At 40.2% G+C, this 22,958-nt stretch overlaps 1 protein-coding gene across 2 annotated transcripts; it reads left to right on the top strand.

The window, feature by feature from the left end:
* The first annotated feature begins 996 nt into the window (after positions 1-996).
* cts12 (cathepsin 12) lies at positions 997-3,395 on the top strand. Of its 2 annotated transcripts, XM_047049582.1 has the most exons (8): positions 997-1,105; positions 1,193-1,338; positions 1,456-1,578; positions 1,672-1,833; positions 2,008-2,229; positions 2,307-2,475; positions 2,563-2,668; positions 2,817-3,395. In XM_047049582.1, the coding sequence occupies exons 1-8, from the start codon at positions 1,075-1,077 to the stop codon at positions 2,914-2,916; spliced, it is 1,059 nt and encodes a 352-aa protein (XP_046905538.1). In that variant the 5' UTR covers positions 997-1,074; the 3' UTR covers positions 2,917-3,395. The 2 variants fall into 2 exon arrangements, with proteins under 2 accessions (XP_046905538.1, XP_046905539.1); XM_047049583.1 differs by lacking the exon at positions 1,456-1,578.
* Positions 3,396-22,958: the final 19,563 nt, after the last annotated feature.

Below are 22,958 nucleotides of genomic sequence, written 5' to 3'. Positions count from 1 at the left end.
TTTGTTCATGCTATCCATGTTTACTTTCCCAAAAAATCTTGATAATTCTAATTTGTTTAACTACATGCTCTTCTGGTTCTATCCATTAGCATTAGCACTTATTTGCTTTTCACAATGTATGCTTCATGTTTTGCTTCTTAGCCAACCAGAGTCATCGCGCTTGGTTATGTCTTATTAGCAAACCATATGCTTTTTTAACAATACAATTGATTCACATACAATATTTTCCTTAGACAGTTTAAGCATCTTGAGCTCTAAAGTATCTTTGTTAACACTCCGAATGCATTTAGTGATGGTGAAAACTAAAGGTAGATTCCCATAATGGCTGCCCACATAATAGATTACCTTTTCTTTATGTTTACTATTATATATAGCGCCTGTATATGTAAATATATGAGGATTATAATATATGACCCACATTTGTAAAAACTTAAAAATATTTGAAAATCATATATTTTATGCTGACTTTGGATTGATGAAATGCACAAGCCTCGTCCCACCAGAAGAAGAAGGGATCATTTTCTTCAGTTCAGTTATTAGTCAGAGTTAACTTTGTACATGAATTAATAGAGCATTGCTTAGAAGAAGTGTTCCATTGTCACAGTGTATACCTAGCTCCTTCCTTCCTGGAATATTTGAAGATTTTTTATGCATGCATGTGTCACAAATCTTTCCACGCTTAATAAAACCTATGAACATGGAGATCCTCTAACCCTTCCAGTATGAATGTGAAACTTGCACAGCAAAGCATACAGTGCGTAGAACAGTACAATGGCAATGACTGTTCTTTTACCAAAGAGTCAAAGCAAAAGGAATAACACTGCAGTGTTATTTTACCTGTGTTATTATGAAGATATGCCACACCCTGTTGTGACTTGCTTCATAATAATTTAGAGGGATTTGAAGTTGAACAGGAGTTTAGAGCTGTGTTTATAGTCTTAGTGTAAATTCTAAGAAGCTTTCCTCTTGTTGCTGACAGGCAGGTCTACAGTGATCACACCTTCCTTTACAGACCATAAAAGACGATATAGTGACATATGTCACTGTCAGAGTAAGTGAGTAAAGTCTCATAACATGTTGCCAAGACAGCTCAATATCAAAGAAGGTGAGAAAATGATCTATCAATATATTTTCTCTAAAAAGAAAACGTTTTTTGAAATTTCTTGTGACATCTGATCATGTATTTTTTTAGTCTTATGGGCCAGCTTTACTTTGAGAGCAATACTGCTTTCTCTCCTTCTGTGTGGTCCACTGAAAGTGATGTCAGATTCTGATGAAGAAGTAGCATCAGTGTGGCAGGTGTGGAAGAGCAGCCACATGGTGTCCTATGATGAGAAGGTTGGATAAAAACTTTATTAAATGTATTACAGAATTCATTTAAATTTTACACTCAAAAAATATATACGTCTATATATCTATCTATATCATTGCTTCTGCTTGTAATAATCTATGCAGTATGAAGACATTGAGAGAAAGGCCATTTGGGAGGAAAATATGAGGCTGATTGAAAAGAACAATCAAGGTTTTTTCAAAGGGACAACCAAGTTTATCATGGCTATAAATAAATACGGTGACATGGTATTTTCTTTTGTCATTCTTTTCTGTAACTGTGTTTGTATTACTGTGTTAGGAAACAATGCTTATTTCAATATTGTTGTCCCACCTGTTCAGACAAGTCAGGAGTACAAGAGTTTACAAGGTGCCTTGACAAATGACAATCTCAGAAGAGGGAAAAATGCATCAGCCAGAAAGCTCAGTTCCAATGCTAGGGCATTGGGAGCTGTTTCGGTTGACTACAGAACTACAGGTTTAGTTACTGAAGTGAAAGACCAGGTAAGGGTTACATAAGTAGTACTTTGAACACAAATGACCACTGCTATTGACTCTTAGATGTGTAAATGTGTGTGTTTTTGTTTATTATATATCCTGTTTGCTGCTTAACTAATTTGATCTGTGATGACATTTACATTTTCAGTTGTACAAACTGTTTTAATGTCCTTTCTTCAGGGCTACTGTGGTTCTTGCTGGGCATTTAGCACTACAGGAGCCATAGAGGGACAAATTTTCAAGAAAACAGGTCAGCAGTTGTCTTTGAGTGAGCAGAACCTGGTAGACTGCTCCAAGCCTTATGGTACCTATGGTTGTAGTGGTGCCTGGATGGCAAACGCCTATGATTATGTGGTCAGCAATGGTCTTCAATCAACCAGCACGTATCCATACACATCAGTGGTAAGAGGCTGTCTTAATACACCCCCATTATTCTTTTTCAAGCCACAAAAGTAACAGTCCTGTTTTTTTATCTCCAGGACACCCAGCCATGTTTTTATGATAACCATCAGTCGGTTGCCCATATCAGTGATTACAGGTTTATACCTAAGGGAGACGTGCAAGCCCTGGCTAATGCAGTGGCAACCATCGGTCCAATTACAATAGCCTTGGATGCAGATCACCCAAGCTTCCTCTTCTACAGTTCAGGTTAATCAGAATGTCTCATTAGGTTGTTATATTTCATGTTTAGGTATTTCTAAAACTGTCATTAAACAATGTGTGTTTGTGTAATAGGCATATATGAGGAACAAGGCTGCAATCCTAACAACCTAAGCCATGCTGTGCTGCTGGTTGGCTATGGCTCTGAGGGAGGAAAAGACTACTGGATCATTAAGAACAGGTGGGAGTAGCTTTCTTACTCACTATTCCTTTTGTTAAATGTTGTTTTTGCTCACATTGTGTATTATTTTATGTTTTGTAAACTACACAGTGTATGTTTAAGGTCTCCTGTTTTGGAACTCTGCCCCTTTTTTTTCTTTCCCATTTAGCTGGGGTACTGGATGGGGAGAGGGTGGCTTCATGCGAATGATCAGGAATGGCAGCAACACTTGTGGCATCTCTAGTTATGCCATATATCCACTTTTATGATCAACTATACTGCCCCATGCATCATCTCACTGTTACTTGAATATACTGTAACTTGGAGGACCTTCTTCAAATTAGATTTTGTTTTATGTTTGTATTATTAGGTGTGCCTGCCTTTGGCAATAGCACAACCTATTGTAATTTCAAATATTATTCTTATTAAGCTACTGTAGCTAACTAGCTAGCCACAGTCAGAAACGTCACTAATGTCACAAACACATGCTAGACTAGTAGAACATTAGTTTAACAGCTCGTCAACTTCTGGGAGATAGCTATGCTAACTACCTAAAATGGCAAGACAGCTGAATACACAAGCAAAAGAGGCCAGGGTGATAACCATGTACAATATGATATACGCTGATATTATTAAGCATTACTGATTCTTGAAACTTAAGCAAAAACATGTCCCACTCAGAAAAGTTCTAATTCTGTTGAAAATTAATAACATTTTCATGAATAAAAAGAATCAAGGTTATAATCAACCAAATTTGCCTATGTGTTTTTCTCTGCCCCGCAGGTGAAAAAGTATCTCCTCAACATGTTCGTCAGTATTCATGTTTCCCTTTTTAACATCCCTCAATAGGTCTTCCCACTCCTCTATGTCAACTGAGTCAGATCCATCCCCTCTGAAAGAAGGGGAATCCTTGACGTTTCTGTGAGTGACCAAATGAGCCTGGGATATATCCACAGTGTTGGAAGGTCAATTCAGAGTGTTACTGTCAGTATGTGGGTGTATGTCTCTGGCCCCAGGCTAGGTGGGTTAAAATGAGATATAATACTGTTGTCTATCTGCTCTCCAATCCTTTGAGCAATTGTGCCTACTCATAGGCGGAAATCCCGGGGGGGACACAACCTCCCCATCCTGGGAAAAATGTGATTTCCCCCCCCAATAAATCACTGTAAACATAAGGAAATTTAAATAATATTAATTATATACATTTAACATATTACAATGTAGGCTATGTGTTACAGCAGTAATTTTGGTGTCCCCCTCAGGAAAAGCTCTTGAGAAAATGTCATATAATTGTCCCCCCTAAAATTGATGGCAGATTTTCGCCACTGAGCCTACTTGATCTAACAAGTCAGGGGCAACACGTTCAATGTGTGGTGATGAACAAGTGACTGGTTGCCTGTGTGTGTTATGCATATCAGTAACGTCAGGGGGAATCAGTCGAAATGTAACCCTGGTGTCAGAAATATTAATCTATCAAGCATTGCACAGTCAGTCGGTGAACAAGTTTAAGAAAGCTGTATTGCTTGCGGCCGGCCCACAGGGAGACAAAAACATCACACGCCATTATGCTACAAGTTTGTTTGCTAGCATGTTATGCTAAAAAGCTATTTAAGCAGCCCCACTCTTTACAGCCATTGGTTAAGACAAAGGCATGCAAATGTTCCATGGCTCTTCTTCATTGGCTCCTTGCGTAGACCTGGTGTGCGTGTTTGTGTGAGTGTGTGCGCCTTTTGACCCCTGTAAGCTTGACCACATGATTCACCCAACACAGATAAGGCCAGACATATTTTATGGCCTCTCCCCTACACACAAGGAATACTGAACACATAATCATTCTAATACAGGATAAATGTGTTACATCTTCAATTTTTCCACCTATTCCCTCCTGTTTATCCTGAATAAATGTGTTATTCCAAAGCCACGCCTACACACAGTCAATAAAATCAAAAGGACATACAATCTAAATAATTCATAAAAAAAAAAAAAGTGTAATATTCAATAAGACTATACAAAATTATCGTCTAGTAGTGTGAATGCTTGGGCATGACGGGGATGAAATTGGGATAAAAACCCGTCATCACTCAACAGTGATCATTTGACATCTGTGGCATTCACCGGCAGACCAGGGGGGTATTCGTTGTAGCTCGCTAAACTGCTTAGCGAGCTAATTTTCAGGCTAAGATAAAAAACGCCCCTCTTTTTGGTTCGTGGAAGCAACTTTCGATAAATCACCATAGTAACATATCAATTAGCACTAACCTGCTCCAGAGCAGGCTAACGTAAGAGTAGCTAGATAAGCTTGCCACACCCCCGGAAAATAATTGGCAGCTCCCTTTTTGAGAGACCCAGTTGACCAAGCAGATATATTCTAGTTTGATTAGCTTTCCATACCAATAGAGTTATTCGCAATCGCCAAGATCCTTTATTTCACACGGATGAGTTCTTGTTTGAGTGATATCGATTCAGCCGAAAATGACTCATTTATTTGCAAGACTTTCTCGGGCCGTACATTGCAAATATCACACGACGCAGCAAGCTTTGTGCTTTATGAGCTTATGCTGCTGTATGTGAATATGTAACGCTATGTTTTAAGTAGTGCTGTCAGTTAAACGCGTTATTAACGGCGTTAACGCAAACCCAAATTAATGGCGTACATTTTTTTATCGCGCGACTAACGCTCTTTTTGACCTGGCAAACTTTTTAGTTTTTTTCACATTCTGTTGCAACAACCACTGATGTTAGAAAAACTACAATACCACACCGGATCTAGCTAGACCGGAAACAAAACAACAGGCACGCCACACACACTTGTTTGGGCTTGCGAGCCGGCTAAAGAGTAGTAGCAGAGCCCGTTTACGGATATTATACATTCTCTGGTAGTAGGCTAACGTTACGTTTTGAGTTGATTGCCAGCGCCAGACGCGGATATGGATGCCAATAAGATTCTGAATGGAAAGTTTACTTTTAAAAAGGTTGCTAAGTGGTTCCATTGACAAGACCATAGTGATTAGTGTGTTCTGTCGTTGTGAACTGAGCTATCATCGCAGCACGTCGTCCAGTCTAAAATACCAGTTTGATGGCCAAGCACACAGCTGATGCGAATTCTCCGCCCGCTCGTCAAAGCCAGGTACAACATTGCAATGTTGTGTTCAATGTTGTGTTCAATAAAAAAAAAAAAAAAACTTTTGCACAAAGCAATCCGAACCACTTTTCCATGTTGATAAGAGCATTACAATTTGAAAAAAGAATGGATCAAAAAGAAATCAAGGGACATTTAGAATAAATAAAAATGTGCGATTAATTGCAATTAATCGCGAGTTAACTATGACATTAATGCGATTAATCGCAATTAAATATTTTAATCGTTTGACAGCTCTAGTTTTAAGAAATGTCTTGTCTGTTGTGCCTGTGCTTTTTATGTTTCACTGGGAGAGTGGGAAACGTCATATCAAATCCTTTTAATATCTTGACATGTGAAGAAATTGACAATAAAGCTACTTGAAACTTTTACTGTGCTTCAGACTCTCTGCCTAGCCTTTGTTTTTTTGCGTCAGGTAGGCTACATTTTTATACAGTAACATTGGCAAAGCCGCAGAATGCGTTGCTGCAAGGAAAGTATAGGCTATTGGCGCTTAACCAGCTGATGAATCAATTCATCATATTCCCTGGCCATGTACCAGTCAATGAAATCAAAGATTAATTTACACATAGACCTACATGCATATACACATATATAGTATATGATATACCCAGCTAACACATGACGTTGCGGCAACGTTGCCAGTAAGTGCTCAGTTGGTAACCCGCGACGTTACCTTCTGGCAACGTCGTGGCAACGTCGTAGCAACGTTATAAAGGGAATGTTGCCAGTTGGTCCCATGGGCAACGTTGCCACGACGTCGTTCCTTGGTCGGCTGGTTACGTTATTTTTAGACCAGTGGGCAACGTTGCCGCGACGTCGTACCTTGGTCCGCTGGTTACGTTATTTTTAGACCAGTGGGCGACGTTGCCGCGACGTCATACCTTGGTCCGCTGGTAACGTCATTTCTAGGTCCGTGGGCAACGTTGCCGCGACGTTGTACCTTGGTCGGCTGGTTACGTTATTTTTTGGTCCCATGGACAACGTTGCCGCGACGTCGTACCTTGGTCGGCTGGTAACGTCATTTTTAGGTCCGTGGGCAACGTTGCCGCGACGTTGTACCTTGGTCGGCTGGTTACCTTATTTTTTGGTCCCATGGACAACGTTGCCGCGACGTTGTACCTTGGTCGGCTGGTTACGTTAATTTTGGTCCCGTGGACAACGTTGCCGCGACGTTGTACCTTGGTCGGCTGGTTACCTTATTTTTAGACCCGTGGACAACGTTTCCGCGACGTCGTCCCTTGGTCGGCTGGTTACCTTATTTTTGTCGCAGGACAACGGATCTTGAGTGCAATATAGTGGTTTATATATATAAATGTAGACACTGCATGTAATTCATGTGCTGCTCAGCCCCAGCAGGTCATTGGTCATCAATGTTCTCATATGCAGACACATCGTAAATTAAAAAAGACAGAATGTGGAATATAATTTAGTCTTTCATTCTTTACTATAAACATGTACAAAAGCAATCAATGTGTGATGAGTAACATGATTAAGCAAAAATTATTTGTAGGCTATAGCACACCAAAGCTGTATGACATGCAAATTTGTGCTCCAATAGTTTTGTAATAGGCCTACAAAATTGTTAAATGTGACCAAAAGGTAAGCGACTCTTAAGAGTTTCATTTTCAAAGACAAGTCATCACAGAATATTACAATTCTTCCTTAGCAAACCTGCCCCTCAGTCTGCCCCTGAGCAACAACTTTGCGCATGCCCATTTCAAGGCATAGCTGAAACTGGGCTTCCTAAACAGTTTTTGCTGGGGTCCTACCGTCTTTCACACAATGGATTTTACCTGGAAATAAGTTACTTCAAAGGTGAGTTTCTTTACAGACATAGTTTTAAATATATAAACATATTTTTAGAAATTGGATGGGGCATATAGGTTTGAAATTGAGTTGTTTATAGCGTTATATCAGATTCACATTGTTTACTAGTACGTTAGAATTTCGCTAGCTAGGTTAAACCCTCCAGAAAGTTGTTTTGAAATACTGAAAATGCATACATGTTATCAAAGTTTAGAGTCTCAAAAATCACCCTCAAAAGAATCAGTGAAAATAAAAGTTCAGAACTGTTAGAAAACCTTGTCCCAAAATAGTTTATTTAGTTAGCTAGCCCTGAATTTTCAAAGACGCTAGCGCGTGGCTGATCACGTTCATAGTCGGTCATGGCATGCACAGCAATGGCGTCTGTAAAAGTATCATGTCACTAATTCTTCCAATTTGTACATGACATTTGTTTTTGGATACGTTTATTCGTTTTAACCTTTAGATGCGTGAGTTCTAAATATTTCAGACACTTTCACCAGAGTACGTGAGTTATTTTTCCAAAACGGAAGGTATGTAGCTTTAATTAGCTTCCGTTACCTAGCAACCTAAGATAATACTCGTACCAATGCTACTACTTGCTAGTGTTACTTGTTAGCCTACTAATTGTACATTTTGAAGCCATACTGTAGTGTTTATCATATAGTTTCTGCCCATCGGAAAATAGTTGGTTGGAATGTTCAGAATCACACATGTGCGATGCTACGCTGTGGGGCCCTGCTTTCGAACGATCACATATGTGCGATGCTTCTTCAATATCAATATACTAATAGGCTACTATGTACGTAAACTACATTCCACTTTCATTTCTGTACAGGTGATCCGACCACCATCACAAGTACTTTGTCCCTTGGAAATTATGGTAAAGTAATGAATGACCGTTTATAACAGTGACAATAATTGTATGAGCCATGGCAACCCTAAAGGCTATGCTTGAAGCAAAAGTATGACTTAAAACGTTTGCATCACCAGATGCCATACCTCTAGGTGTCAACTCTGGTCTGGTGGAGGAGAACCCATAGGGTGCCCCGGAAAACAGCTGGCAGCCAGGCAAGTGCAAATATAAGACACTCAAAAAAATACTCATACCATTGCCATTGTAAGGCATACCTAATTGTAAGGCATACTTAAGTTGTTCTGATCGTGGGGGAAACATATTTGTCAAAACAACAAATGTTGTCTTACTAATGCTTTGTATACCCCATTCAGCTGTACCATCTTGGGCAAAGACCAATCAAGGTAACATTTGTTATGTACATCAATGTTACAGCTAATCTAGAAGAACCACAGTGTATGCCAATCATGCAAACTCTTGTAAACTTGTTTTACTTGTCTTTAATTACAGACACATTACAGGTTATGCTCCGGAAGATGGAGACATTGGAAGAGAACCAGCGAGAGGCTCTCCTGTTCAGGCGACCACATGGCAGACACACTGAAGAGGTGCCAGTGATGGACCTACAGGTGGCCCAAACACAGGCTGAACTTCAAGACCTTGAGGAGCGCCTTAAGGTGCTGGAGTTGCGAAAGAGAGCGGTAAGTGTTTGGAGATCCCACAAACTATGGCTTACACGCATTCAACGTTCACATTGGTGCTGACAATAAGTTCATGACTTCTAATTCCAGACGCTGTGATGAAGTAGAAGACGGGACTGGGAGAGAAAGCTGTGGAGCTCCGCATAGAGGAAACACTCAAACACACCCCGGCAGCCCATTCAAAACCAGCCAGGTGAATGAATCATGTTTGCAACTTCCATATCCAATCTTTCACATGGCTATGACACAAATCTAGAATCACATAATATTTTAATTGATGACGTATATTATTTTAGATGTGATTTTTTTTTATGACTTGTATAGCCCCTTTTCACACGTGCGATTATGTTAATCGAACACTAACTTATTTTGTGCTTCCTTGTCAGGGCCAACAGACAGAACTCATAGCGGGGACTGGAAGAAGATTTTAATTAATTTTTTGCACTTTGTTTGTTTGGCACTTTTGTTTTGCAGTGTTTGTTTTGCAGTGTTTTTTTCTTTGCAGTGTTTGTTTTGCAGTGGCACTTTTTATCACGTATGTATATATTTTGGCCATTTTAGTTTTTTAATTGTAAATGTTACATGCATACTTTGTGCATTGTCATTTTAGCAGATGCTCTTATTTACAGTAAGTACAGGGATATTCCCTGGAGGAAAGTAAGGTGAAGTGCCTTGCCCAAGGACACATCATTTGGCAACCTTCTGATTTAATAGCCTGATTTCCCAACCGATCAGCCATCTGACTCCCCTTTAGTATAGGTAGACCACATATTTAGGATTCCTATATGGTGAATGTATATACCTTCCTGCCAAAGTAAATTCCTTGTCTGTGCAAACTTTCATGGCGATTAAAACACTTTATGATTCTGAAATGCTGCCTCGTTTATGATTTAGCTTGAGTCAGGCTACACATCACACAAACATATTCCTCCTAACGTTGGCTATCTATTATACCAAAACAAGTAGCCTTCTGGGCAAATGAGGTCTGCATATGAAATATAGGTTACTTCATAATTAAGTAAATTGTTGACGTTGCAGTTACGGACTAGCAACGTCACAAAATTACGTTGCTAGGAGGTCGCCGTTACGGACTGGCAACGTCACAAAACAACGTTGCTAGGAGGTCGCGGTTACCGACTGGCAACGTCGGAAAATAACGTTGCCACGACGTCGCGGTTACGGATTGGCAACGTCCCAAAACAACGTTGCTAGGAGGTTGCGGTTACCGACTGGCAACGTCGGAAAATAACGTTGCCACGACGTCGCGGTTACGGACTGGCAACGTCGGAAAATTACGTTGCTAGGACGTTGCGGTTACGGACTGGCAACGTCGGAAAATAACGTTGCCACGACGTTGCGGTTACGGACTGGCAACGTCGGAAAATTAACGTTGCCACAACGTCGCGGTTACGGACTGGCAACGTCACAAGATGACGTTGCGGCAACCTACTGGCGCCCCACAGATGCACGGTCCCGCAACGTCGCCAAAGACGTTGCGGCAACGTATGTTTGGTCATCGCGTGACGTTGCGACAACGTCAGGGCAACGTAAATGTGTTAGCTGGGTAAGCGCTTTAAGTAGGCCTACATATATCCTCATAAGTGTCTGTGAATTCGTATCAATACTCGTTGGCCTTGTTTTTATACTTATTCTGAAAGAGTTGATATACATTTACATTTAGTCATTACATTTAGATATCATTATTTTCGCTAGTAAGATCTCATTCGATGATTCATTTCCATTAATCCTACTGCCAGCAGGCACATTGAAAGAAATTTGATCTGATTAATTGGGGTATTAAGTCACGTAAGATGAGCCTATAGCCTACATTTTACCAAAATACGCATTTAGGTTATCGGCAATTTTTTGCCGAGCTGCCTGTCTTGCTCTGGCAGCGGTGGCGTTGTTTGACCTAGCCATGATAATATGCTTATTGTCTTTGTAGAGACTATAATAGTTTGCTCGGATGGCGAAAATATCACCGCTCTATCTTTCGTCTTTTCCGCCATCATACCGTTAGAAAATCACGGTTTTGGTGATCGACCTTTCCTGCCTTTTGAAGTAGGACGTGCACTTGCCCTGATGAGTTTAGCCTAACCACATGAATTGGATGCGGATCAGCCGTCGACGAACCGATAATTGCGGTTCTCAGTTAGCTCGGTAATGTTAACGGGCTAAAGGGACAATTGATTAACTTAGCTTCAACCCTTACGACGAACGGGCCCCTGGACTTCATCTCAGATCTTCATCACCACCAAATTAAATAGAAACAAAGATTGCAACAAAGAAATTATGATACAGAAATTATCAGGATATAAGAACATGCCTACTTGTTGTCAATATGGTCATCTCTAAAACAATCAAACATTCAGTAGACTGTCAGTCAGGTTTTTCTAAGACAAGCCCTGATTGCGCTCTTCTTCTCCAGGTTAGGTGATACGCATTTCTCTCCAAGTCAGGGAGTCATAAACCTCAGTTAACCAAACAAAAACCTGTTTAACCCTTAAGTCACCCCAGATTTTGTCTCCAGATGTACTCCCCCAGTCAAACTTATCTCCATTTTATAGATGGCAAAAGAAGCTCCCCCTCCCCCGAAGGTGATCTCCTACAGAGCAGTCAGGACTTTAGATCAACAGACATTTCTTTCCTGCCTGCTGCTAACTCTTTTACAACCTCTGCATAAGACACATCACTTTGGCGCAAATCCTGAAATCTCATTGCATGTTCTCAATCTCTGTTTCTTTTCAAATTAATATAAACTTTCTGTAGTGCAACCAGGTTTCTCAAAAACAAAACATTAAGCTTTGATGCAACTCCAAATAATACTTCATCAAGTCACATAAATGTAACAGTATTGTTATCACCTCTTCCAAACAATAACTGTTCTCAAAACATTCAGACTTCTGCCCTGAAACATAACAAATCAACTGGAACATCTTTACGTAACTGGTAGAACGTATCATGATAGGAGTGTTTGTGTCTAAATTTTATTCCACAGAAAAGAATTTCTCTTAAGATTAAAGCTTCACTTCTGAATCTATTTAACATTTGCATTGTTACCAATCAAATCAAATGTATTTGTATCGCCCTTTTTACACGCAAGTGTGTCACAGAGGGCTTCACATGCGCCCATAGAACTGCCCCTCAACCAACCTAAACCCTCAAGGAAGACAAGGAAAAACTCCCAACGGGAGAAAAAATTTAAGAAACCTTGAGAGGAGCAATTCAGAGAGGGATCCCCTCCTCCAGAGACGGTTGGTAGGAGAGAGGAGCAGAACACAAGCTAAACATAGTCATACAGTGTCAATGGGTTTTGAAACACCAAAACCCATTATTCGCCTTTATAGATGTTGGATGGGACCGGGAAACTCACTGTTGGCCGTCATGGAGACTGGATTCCGGGTGACGACCTGGTCCAGCATTGGCAGACCGACGACCAAGCAGGTCCTGACTGCTCAAACCCCCCACACCACAGGGAATGTGTGGGGGGGGGGACAGAGAGAGGAGAGCAGGGATTAGAGAATGCCAGGAGCAGCTAACAGTTACAGTCATAATAGAATGAGATCTCCACTGGTCAAGTGTGGACTAGTGCAGCAATTTAACAGAGCTAAAAAGGGTATTTGATGCAGCCCCACACACCAAAACAGCGACAGCCCCCCTCGGTTGGAACATGAAATCTGTTCCAGGGGAAAGAACTCTAAAATAGGTTATACTTATACGAATAAGGATGAAAACAACCAGTCCCCCGTTGTCTCCAACTAGTAATAAAAACTATAATAGTAACAAGATACAGTAACTGGTTTACTTTATTTGTAACATCTACATGGGCAATGTGAACATAAGCTATAATTACAATTTAAAAGTGACATGTGATAACCCTAACACACATAGGCAAGCACACACCCCAGGTTTACATAGAAAGTACACATACTTCCTTTTAACAGTCATAGAATTGACTAAACAAGAACGTTTTTAATCTAGTTTTAAATGTCGAAACAGTATCAGCCTCCTTAATTGAGATGGGTAATTTGTTCCATAGAAGAGGTGCTCTATATGAGAACGCCCTACCTCCAGCTGTTTTTTTCTTAACTTTGGGTATTACCTGATAGCCGGCATCTTGAGATCTTAGAGTCCTAGCGGGGCAATAGGGTGCAAGGAGACCAGAGAGGTACAGTGGTGCCAATCCATGCAGAGATTTGTAAGTTAGTAGTAAAACTTTGAAATCAGCTCTGGCTTGGATAGGGAGCCAGTGTAAAGAGATAAGAGTAGATGTTATATGATCAAACTTTCTTGTTTTTGTCAATAGTATAGCAGCAGCATTTTGCACCCGCTGTAAATTTTTTAGGTAGGTAATTGGGAGGCCAGAGAACAACACATTGCAGTAGTCCAATCGGGACGTAACAAAAGCATGTATTAGTTTTTCAGCATCATCCTTTAAGAGGAATTTTTGTATTTTGGCAATATTACGTAGATGGAAAAATGCGGTTCTGGTGATTTGCTTAATATGGTACTCAAACGAAAGGTCTGGGTCCAATGTGACTCCTAGATTTTTTACCAGCTGGCTTTGAGATACATTGACGCCGTCTAAGTCTAATGTCAGATTGGATAAATTATTTCTGTGTTTTTTGGGCCAAAAATTTGAACCTCGGTTTTATCCGAATTAAGAAGAAGGAAATTTGCTGTCATCCAAGTTTTCAACCCAGAAACACATTTTTCCATAGCATGTGGAAATTCTCCAGGCTTTATAGACATGTGTAACTGAGTATCATCTGCATAACAGTGAAAATCTACCCCAAAACTTCTAATTATGTTTCCTAAAGGCAACATATAGAGTGAAAATAACAGAGGGCCTAGAACTGAATCCTGTGGTACTCCGTATTTTACAGTGGAGCTCCTGGATGAGCAACCATCATAGTGGACATATTGTGATCTATCAGATAGATGCGATCTAAACCACTGAAGTGAAGTACCAGAAATCCCAAAATAGTTCTCCATACGTTCTAGGAGAATCTCATGATCCACAGTGTCAAAAGCTGCACTTAGGTCTAGAAGAACCAGGACAGAGCTAGAGCCCGCGTCAGAGGCTAATAATAGATCATTGACTACCTTGGCTAATGCAGTTTCAGTGCTGTGGTGAAGACGAAATCCAGACTAGAGAGGTTCATAGAGCTGATTTGAGGAGAGGTGCTCAGTAAGCTGTTTTGCCACAGCTTTTTCAAACATTTTGGAGAGAAATGGATATGTAATTGCTAAGACAACCTGGATCCAGGTTTGGTTTTTTAAGAAGGGGCTAATCATAGCCTGTTTGAAATAGTCAGGGACTTGTCCAGTTACAATAGATTCATTAATAATACTAAGCATGGCTCCGCCGCTGTTGCTTTTATACCGGCGGGATAAATGACTTTGCGCCTGGCTTTAATCTAAAAAGGGTTGGTCTGAAGTAGCTACATTACTAATGGGTGTGGTTTGGGTGTAACGTGCAATAAACCAATCAGAGCATCATCTCACATTCCCTTTAAGAGCAGCGCTTGTTCCATGGCAAATTGCTATTATAACGGCGGAAATGCCAGGCGCACACCAGCGGTTCACAGCCGAGGAGACTGACATTCTCGTCAGGGCCGTAAAAGATAGAGAAGTGACATTGTATGGGAAAGGCAGAGCAGTTTTCTCATTGCACTAAGTTGCCCACTCATGCTGCTCATTCAAAAATAGGCCTATTATTCTTTAACATTTTTTTGATTGTTATATTTTTTTATTGTTTAGTTTTTAGAATTAGTTTAAGTAATGTACTTTTGTAATTAATTTATACCCGTATATGTTTATTGTTTGCACCTTCCTGCCACAGTAAATTTCGTATTTTTGTACCAGGCTACATGGCGAATAAACCGAATTCTGATTCTGATGGGCATGAGGAAGAATCCTAACCAAATTAGCTTCGGTTAAACAGTCACGGGAGGAAATTGCCACAGTTGTTACAAATCAAGATCACATACATAGAAATTTCTTATTAAAATCTTTTTCTAATCATTGAAGAAATGTAACACGCCATAAGTCAAAACAATGTAACGTAGCTTCGCAGATAGAAGACCCTGGCCTCGCCAGCAGTGGGCTTGGACCAAGCTTGCGCCCTTAAAATAGAATCTCAATAATGCGCCATTGACTTTAGACCACGTTTTTCCTGGTCAGTAGCGGAAATGTTTTTCGGAAACTGCAAGATAGCACCAGGGAACGTTTGCGCCAGAACACGCCTCCTTTTTCGCTGAACCGCCCACGGGAGCGCAAAGTCAGCAATTCAATAATTGAATTGAAGTCAATAATTTTCTAGTGGACCTCTTGAGAGTGCGGATTTCCTCTGAATACCATGGAGCCAGTTTCTTGTCTTTTCTTTTCCTTGGTTTGAGTGGGGCAACAGAATGTAGGGATTGCTGAAGAACCAAATTCAGATCCCTTGTTTTAATATTTAATGATTTATTTGGGACGTCAAGTGCTTCTAGTGCAGCGGGTAGAATACTAGCTGCACTAGAAAACAGATGAAACAGATACATCTTTACTTCCATAGTCATAGCACCATTTACAATTGTTCATAAGTTTTTCAACATACAAAACGGAACGTCATTCCCAAGACAATTCCCATCATTATCAAAGTCCAAATTGCTGAAACGAATGCCATGATTGTATGTGCATGGTTTGTGTAATTTTGTCATAGAAAATGTAGTCTAGTTGATCAAAACGGCAACCTCAACACACTGTACTATAGGCAGTGAGGAGTTTTCCTTAATTTGACGTCATCAAACAAAGTGCCCGCTTGACTCACGTGTAGCATGCCATCTCCTGGGAAACTAGCCAGAATGACCCCGTTCACCTCGGGTCATTTTCCAGGACTTAACGTGTCAAATCCGTCACCACAATCCAGTCTCCTTAGGTCAGCACCTCTCACTAGATTGAGACAGCATCTCTCTCCTGTCTCCTTAAGAATTTCAGTGCCCAGTCTAACCTTGTTTTGTTCTGTGTACCTGACGAATAAAAGACTTGAACACGGTAATTAAAATTACGTTCTCACAAAGGTCAGTCGAAAGCAACTGACTCGTCGTCGGCCCATTCCTGAATCTTTACATTTCTTTAGCTCAATAAAGTTCATGCATATTATGTTCTCTCTCAAATCGGGGTATGCTAAAAAAAAAACTTTTTCTTAAAGTTTTTCTTGAATAGTTTGTAAATCCATATGCCATAAACACCCTTTCGTTATCTCCATCCCTCCTGTTTGAGACATGATACATAACAAAATAGATTCTTTAGTAACATAAGTTCCTCCTGTCGCCCATCATTTTGGTGACACTTGCATATCTCTCAAGACAGTCTCATCCACATTTCCTAATTTTAAGACATCCTGTATGGCTGCCTCTTTGCTGCCACATCTGCTTTAGCATTCCCAGAAAAATAAAATCTATGTTATCAGCATGAACTTTTAGTTGAGCAAACTAATTCTACATAATCGACATCTTTCCTTGTAGATAGTCACTGAGGTTAAAACATTGCATCTTTTAACCATAGGGAACAGCAATGAGATGCTCTTGCATTGTTCAGTAACATAAAACTATTGTTATAACGTTGAAGCATACATTGTAAACCTGTGGGATCTGTTTAAATCACTCTGCCGGATTAGCACTGTGCCTAGTTGAGGTCTAGCTTGGCACATACAAGACGCTTTTATTGCGAGCAGTAAACATTATCCATTCCAACCACTCATTTTCTGTCAGTAAATCCAGTCCTTAACGCTAGTTTGTTCTGCTCGTCTCAGCGGTGTTGTCTTTATCTGTCCTATTGTTTCCACTAGGGGCATCATACAGGAGCCATCACCTTTTCAAACCATAGTATAGGGAAGACTATTATGAATATTAGCAACAGTAAGCTACACATAATACCACGGATGTCACAATACTACGGACGAGGAAATAGGTCACCCATCTTTTCTACCTTTCCCTGCTTACTGTCTCCTATCTTTTTTACAATGTGACAAATGCATCCAAGACGTCTTCTCTGCTATTTTTACTGCAGTGGGTGTGGTGAATAGTTCCTGATACGGTCCATCCCACCTGGGCTGGACTAGTTCTTTCTTTTAATAACTTTAATCAAAACCCAATCTCCTGGTTTGACTCATCCACTCTGGTTTACTGCTTCACCTGGAACAGAATTTAGCAGAAGATATCTCTTTTCTAGTTAGCATTTTTTATAAAATCTGTTAGGGTTTTATCCGCCTCTTCAGGAATTTGGACTACTTCTAGTAGAACCAACACAAGTTCTTCAGAATTCTTATATTCCAGGTGATCATTGCCCTATGTATCCATTGTTGAGCAAACATACATAACAAGACAATACTTCATCATTTGATATTCAACTCCTATTACTTATGTCTAAAAATCAGTTTCTTTGTTCCCTTTTAAACAAAATCACCTGTTAGTCTCATTTCTTTCACTCCAAAAACCTTTTCTTTCTTTCAAAACAGTTCAGTTTAAGACCTAGATTATTTTAGATTCTCTGTTTAACCAAATCACACCTCTTTTTGTCAAAGATGATAAAAACCATTGCCATTATCCCAAACCAGAATTTAATCAGTATGCTTCTCAAATGAAATATCTAGACCACATAATGTTCTTAATGTAGTCATTAACCAAACATTTTTCCCCAACTACATTTTCTATAAAGGTCAGGTAGAACTTCATAACTTGCTTTGGTTGCAGTCCAAAACAAGCTACTCAGCACAAACCATCATAACCAAAATCTATCAGACTATGAGTCTTTCCAAGTTATTTCAGAACCAAAGTTACAATAATCCTCTTTATATGCATAGTTCCCTTTTCAGAACATCAAAGTGTTTAAACCAATCATCTCTTCACATCCACAAAACATTCTCTTGTTTCATTTCATAACCTTCCATGAGCCTCTTAAACCAATCTTTCATGTAACTTTATAATCATTTCCTCATAATATTTCTGCAAACCAAAATAAAACATTTGTGAAAAACACAGCTTCAAAATAACCCAACTGGAAAAGCTTTCAACTATCGTAATCATAACTTTGTTTCATAAAATCCATATTCAGATAGGTTAAAACTGCTCTTAGAATAAGTAATTCATGCTAGAATTACTCGCAATCACGTCAATCAAACAATGCCCTTAAGACAAAAGAAAATATAAATTCTCCCTTTTTCTTTTTAAACCTTTAAATTCACAATTTAACAAGAGTAACCCGTAAAACAAAACCTTATTCTTTAACTTCTCAAAGTCTTATCAAAGCATGTAATACAGAATACTCCTTTGAATATTCCTATATTTACCAGCCATACGCTCTCAGTATACGTAATGCACGGACAATTCTTCAAATCTCAAATTTGCAGACCAAAAACCCCAAATGAAAATATTTAATTTGAATATTTTGTAGTTTGTATATGGTTTAATGTAACACTTCTCACTTTCTCAAATACTCGTAGTTTTTACTTGAATAACTCAACAGCACGCGTTCAAACTCAAATCAAATAACAGCGCGCCGGAACAAAGCAAAAACTGTGCAAAAAATGTCAAATTAGCTCAAAATTTATATATTTCTCTAAATTTGCGTCTTTTCAAACTCTCAATTTCTCAATTAGTCTTCGCATGAGTCATGCGGTTACTTATCCTAGATCTCAAATGTCAAGCTGCAATTCCTTTACTAGCCTGTACCCGCCGCCATCGCTGTGGAGTCCGTCTGTAAGTTTGTTAGCTACAAATGTCGTTACCATGGTTGCAAATTCAACTTCCTGGACTCTCCTCGGTCTCAGGACAGAGCAAAAGGCACGTTCTCCACGTTTTCACCGTTGGCTATTAGCTAATAGCTAACAAAGTCACAGCTTGGATCTTTTGCTCTCAGATCCCAAAGCTATCCTAGCAAATTGTAAAACACGTCAACAGACAGCGGACTGGCAAATTCGGTCAAATCACGTCAGCCTCCTGATTTCTTTCTAGGGACAATTCTACCCTCTTACAACATGCAAAACAATTACCCATGGTTATATTTACAACAAAACCTCATATTTACAATTCTATCAACTATAAGTACTATTTCAATTTCCCCATCTCCCCCTCCATCATAACTTTTCTTCTCCATGTCCTAAACTCCTCCCTTACCTCCGGCACCTTTCCCTCTGCCTTCAAACAGGCCAGAGTTACCCCTCTACTCAAAAAACCCTCCCTTAACCCTGCCGTACTCCAGAACTACAGACCGGTATCACTGCTACCCTTCTTCTCAAAAACAATTGAACGTGCTGTATCTAACCAACTGTCTTACTTTCTCTCTTAGAACAACCTGCTTGACCCCAACCAATCGTGCTGCAAGACTGGCCACTCCACAGAGACTGCCCTTCTTTCAGTCACCACTGCCCTCCAGTCTGCCAGAGCGGCTTCCAGGTCATCCGTCATCATTCTGCTGGACCTTTCTGCAGCGTTTGACACGGTTAACCACCAGATCCTGCTCTCCAGACTTTCTGAGATGGGCATCACTGGCACTGCACTCCAGTGGATCTCATCCTACCTGTCGGGAAGATCTTACCAGGTCTCCTGGGGAGGCAAACTGTCAGGCCCTCGCCAACTGGTGTCCCACAGGGCTCCGTCCTTGGACCCCTCCTCTTCTCTCTGTACACCACCTCACTTGGACCAATCATCACCTCCCATGGCTTCTCCTACCACTGCTACGCTGACGACACGCAGCTGTACCTGTCGTTCCCCCCGACTGATCCGGGGATCTCAGCTAGGATTGAGGCCTGCCTCGCAGACATCTCTGCCTGGATGACCGAGCACCACCTCCAGCTGAACCTCGCCAAAACAGAACTTCTCATCACCAACACAAGCTCTTCTCCTGCCTGGCCCCCCAATGGTGGAACCAGCTCCCCACCTCCATCAGGGACACTGACTGTCTCCCCACATTCAAGAAAAGGCTCGAGACGCACTTGTTCCGGGAGTACAACGGTACTTAGGAATGGTTTGCTGAACCCAATGCTAGTTTCCTCAAGGATCACAATGACTCTTGTTTAGAGACTTGTTGCTCTTGTTGGTTAGTGGTAACTGATTTAAACTGTTGTATTCGCTGCGAAATATTCTATTTTAGTTAATCTTATTTTTATTTTGACTGTTGCTTGCTTTTTTTACAGGTACACTTAGAGATTCATGTTGTTTAATTGTAACTTGCTTAACTGCATGCTCTTATGGTTCTTCCCTTTGGCACTTGTTTTTGGTTGTTCACAATGTTTGCTTCTTGTTTTGGCTACCCGCAATGTTTTGGGTCTATCTTGTTGTTATTATCAGTGACCTATGCACTTTGTAAAGCTCTCTCTTGGAAGTCGCTTTGGATTAAAGCGTCTGCTAAATGAATACATGTTAATGTAAAGTCGGCAAGCGGTCCTGGGGGGTATTCCATGTAGCAGGTTTAATGAAAACTTTGAGTTGTTTAACCCTGAAAAGAGGCATACTCCGAGTTCCACGTTCCAGAAAGAGAGGTAACGAAACCTTTTGGTAAGTTTCCATGGTAACTTACTCCTTGAAACTAACCTGCTCTCTAGCAGGTTTTCCATGCCAAACTCTGCGTTTCTACCGATCCCCTCCCACTTTCTTGGCTTGATAGCCTTGGCAGACACGGCATATCATTTCCTGGTTCAGCCGAGCGATCTCGAACAAAATTGTATTCGCTTAGTTATACGCCGGGAGACGATTTTAAGACTGCGGTTAGATGTATGTTAATTCCCTGATGAATACCTAAGTTAACGTTACCGTTTGCTGTCACAATCTGATATTTATTTTAGCAACGTTTTCAGCCCTTGGGTCTTCATCGATAGTGTTACTCGCCGTGGATTTGCACTCAGAATTGACCAAATAACTTTTGGCACTGAAATAAAGACAAATAATTGAAATTATATTTGGTCTTCTTTATTTCCTACAAATAGAAATCCAACAATGAGCAGCCTATTTCTATCGGCTATTGTTCCTACAATTTACATGATTCATATGATTCCTACAATTTACATGATGTAGGCTACCGTCCTGTAACTGTTATTTCAGCAAATCTATTTCAACATTGTTGGGGGTCAATATGTTGGCCAAACAACCAAAACTAATTCCCCCATGGTTTGAAGGACTCAGGAGATCAAGAATCCACAGAACAATGCTTCACAATTCCTTTTATACCCAAGAACAACTACAATCACACCAGAATCTTGACCCTTACTTATCAACATGTCTAGCAATGCTACAGTAAGTTACAAAGATGTTAGAGCCATCAAGTTGAGACTCCATCCAGTAACTCCATATTTTACCATATGAGAGGTGGGGGCTAAAAATAGATACAGACAACTACCAGTAGCTACATACATAATTCTCTGCATCCATTTCTGCGGCAGCAGTCAATGTCTCTTCGTCATCTTAATCATCATCATCATCTTTTGACGAAAAACATTCTGTTGGGGGAAACTGCTACTTCAAATTGTAATAGGCACCAATTGATATTTACTTAGTATCGTGTCGAATATGATTAAAACTAAGGTGACGTCAAGGCTACAATCACAAGCGTACAGCCTAAGCAAAATATGCGTTACCGGTTCGTAGTATGTTTTTACATTTAATAAAACATTGAACACTTTTTCTCCTGTAATATTAACAAACAGTGGGGTTAAATGTTCAATTTATGGACTGGCTATTGCCTTCAAATGTATGCATTGACTCGGCAACAAATGTCTCCCACGCCACTTGTATACGCTGCTACAGCCGTGTTGCTTTTTTCCTGGAATATGTGCTCGACCATAAACACGAAATAAAACTTGTATCTGAAGTTTGGTGGAGTATGCAACGTTTTTTTAGCCGTGTGCCATGGTGGATCCTACAATCGGAGCTCCATTGATGTTGGCTTTTAATAGTTCTCATGCCCGCGCTTAACTCTGAGTTGACGTACTCCGAGTTGAGTTAACAAATTCATATCAGCTTTTCTGGAACCACATTTTCAGAGTTTCCCATGTTAGAGTAACTCAACTCAGAGTTCAGAGTTAATCTCAGAGTTTTTTCAACCCGCTACCTGGAATACCCCCCTGGTGGTCGATAAAGAACAATTAAGCATGCTTACATTTTGTTTGTAAACAGTAGGGCTGTCCCCACTTGGTCGACTAGTCGATTTTCTGGGGGGTATTCCAGGTAGCGGGTTTAACAAACTCTGAGATTAACCCTGAACTCTGAGTTGAGTTACTCTAACATGGGAAACTCTGGTTCCAGAAAAGCTGATATGAATTTGTTAACTCAACTCGGAGTATGGCAACTCTGAGTTTAGAGCGTGCATGAATACTACCAAAAGCCAACATCTATGGAGCTCCGATACTAGGATTCACCATGGCAACCGACGACAAAAAACATTGTCATACTTCACCACACTTTAGATATACGTTTTATTTCGTGTTCATGGTCAATCTGAGCACATATTCCGGAAAAAAGCAACCGGCTGTAGCAGCGTAGCCTATGCTACAATTGGCGTGGGAGACAATTGCTGCCGAGTCATTGCATTTACTATTTGAATGCAATAGCCAGTCCATACATTGAACATTTAACCCCACTGTCCGTTAATATTACAGGAGAAAAAGTGGTGGACTTAATAAAATAAAATAGCATGTTCAATGTTATATTACATATAAAACATACTATGAACAGGTAATGCATATTTTGCATTACTTGTGATTGTAGCCTCGACGTCACCATGGTTTTAATCATATTCGACATGATACAAAGTTTAAATATCAATTGGTGC

This window comes from Hypomesus transpacificus, chromosome 26, assembly GCF_021917145.1.
Source record: "Hypomesus transpacificus isolate Combined female chromosome 26, fHypTra1, whole genome shotgun sequence".
Taxonomy (NCBI): domain Eukaryota; kingdom Metazoa; phylum Chordata; class Actinopteri; order Osmeriformes; family Osmeridae; genus Hypomesus; species Hypomesus transpacificus.
The sequence above is the reverse complement of the archived record's forward strand: the minus strand, read 5'-3'. Positions and strand labels throughout refer to the sequence as shown.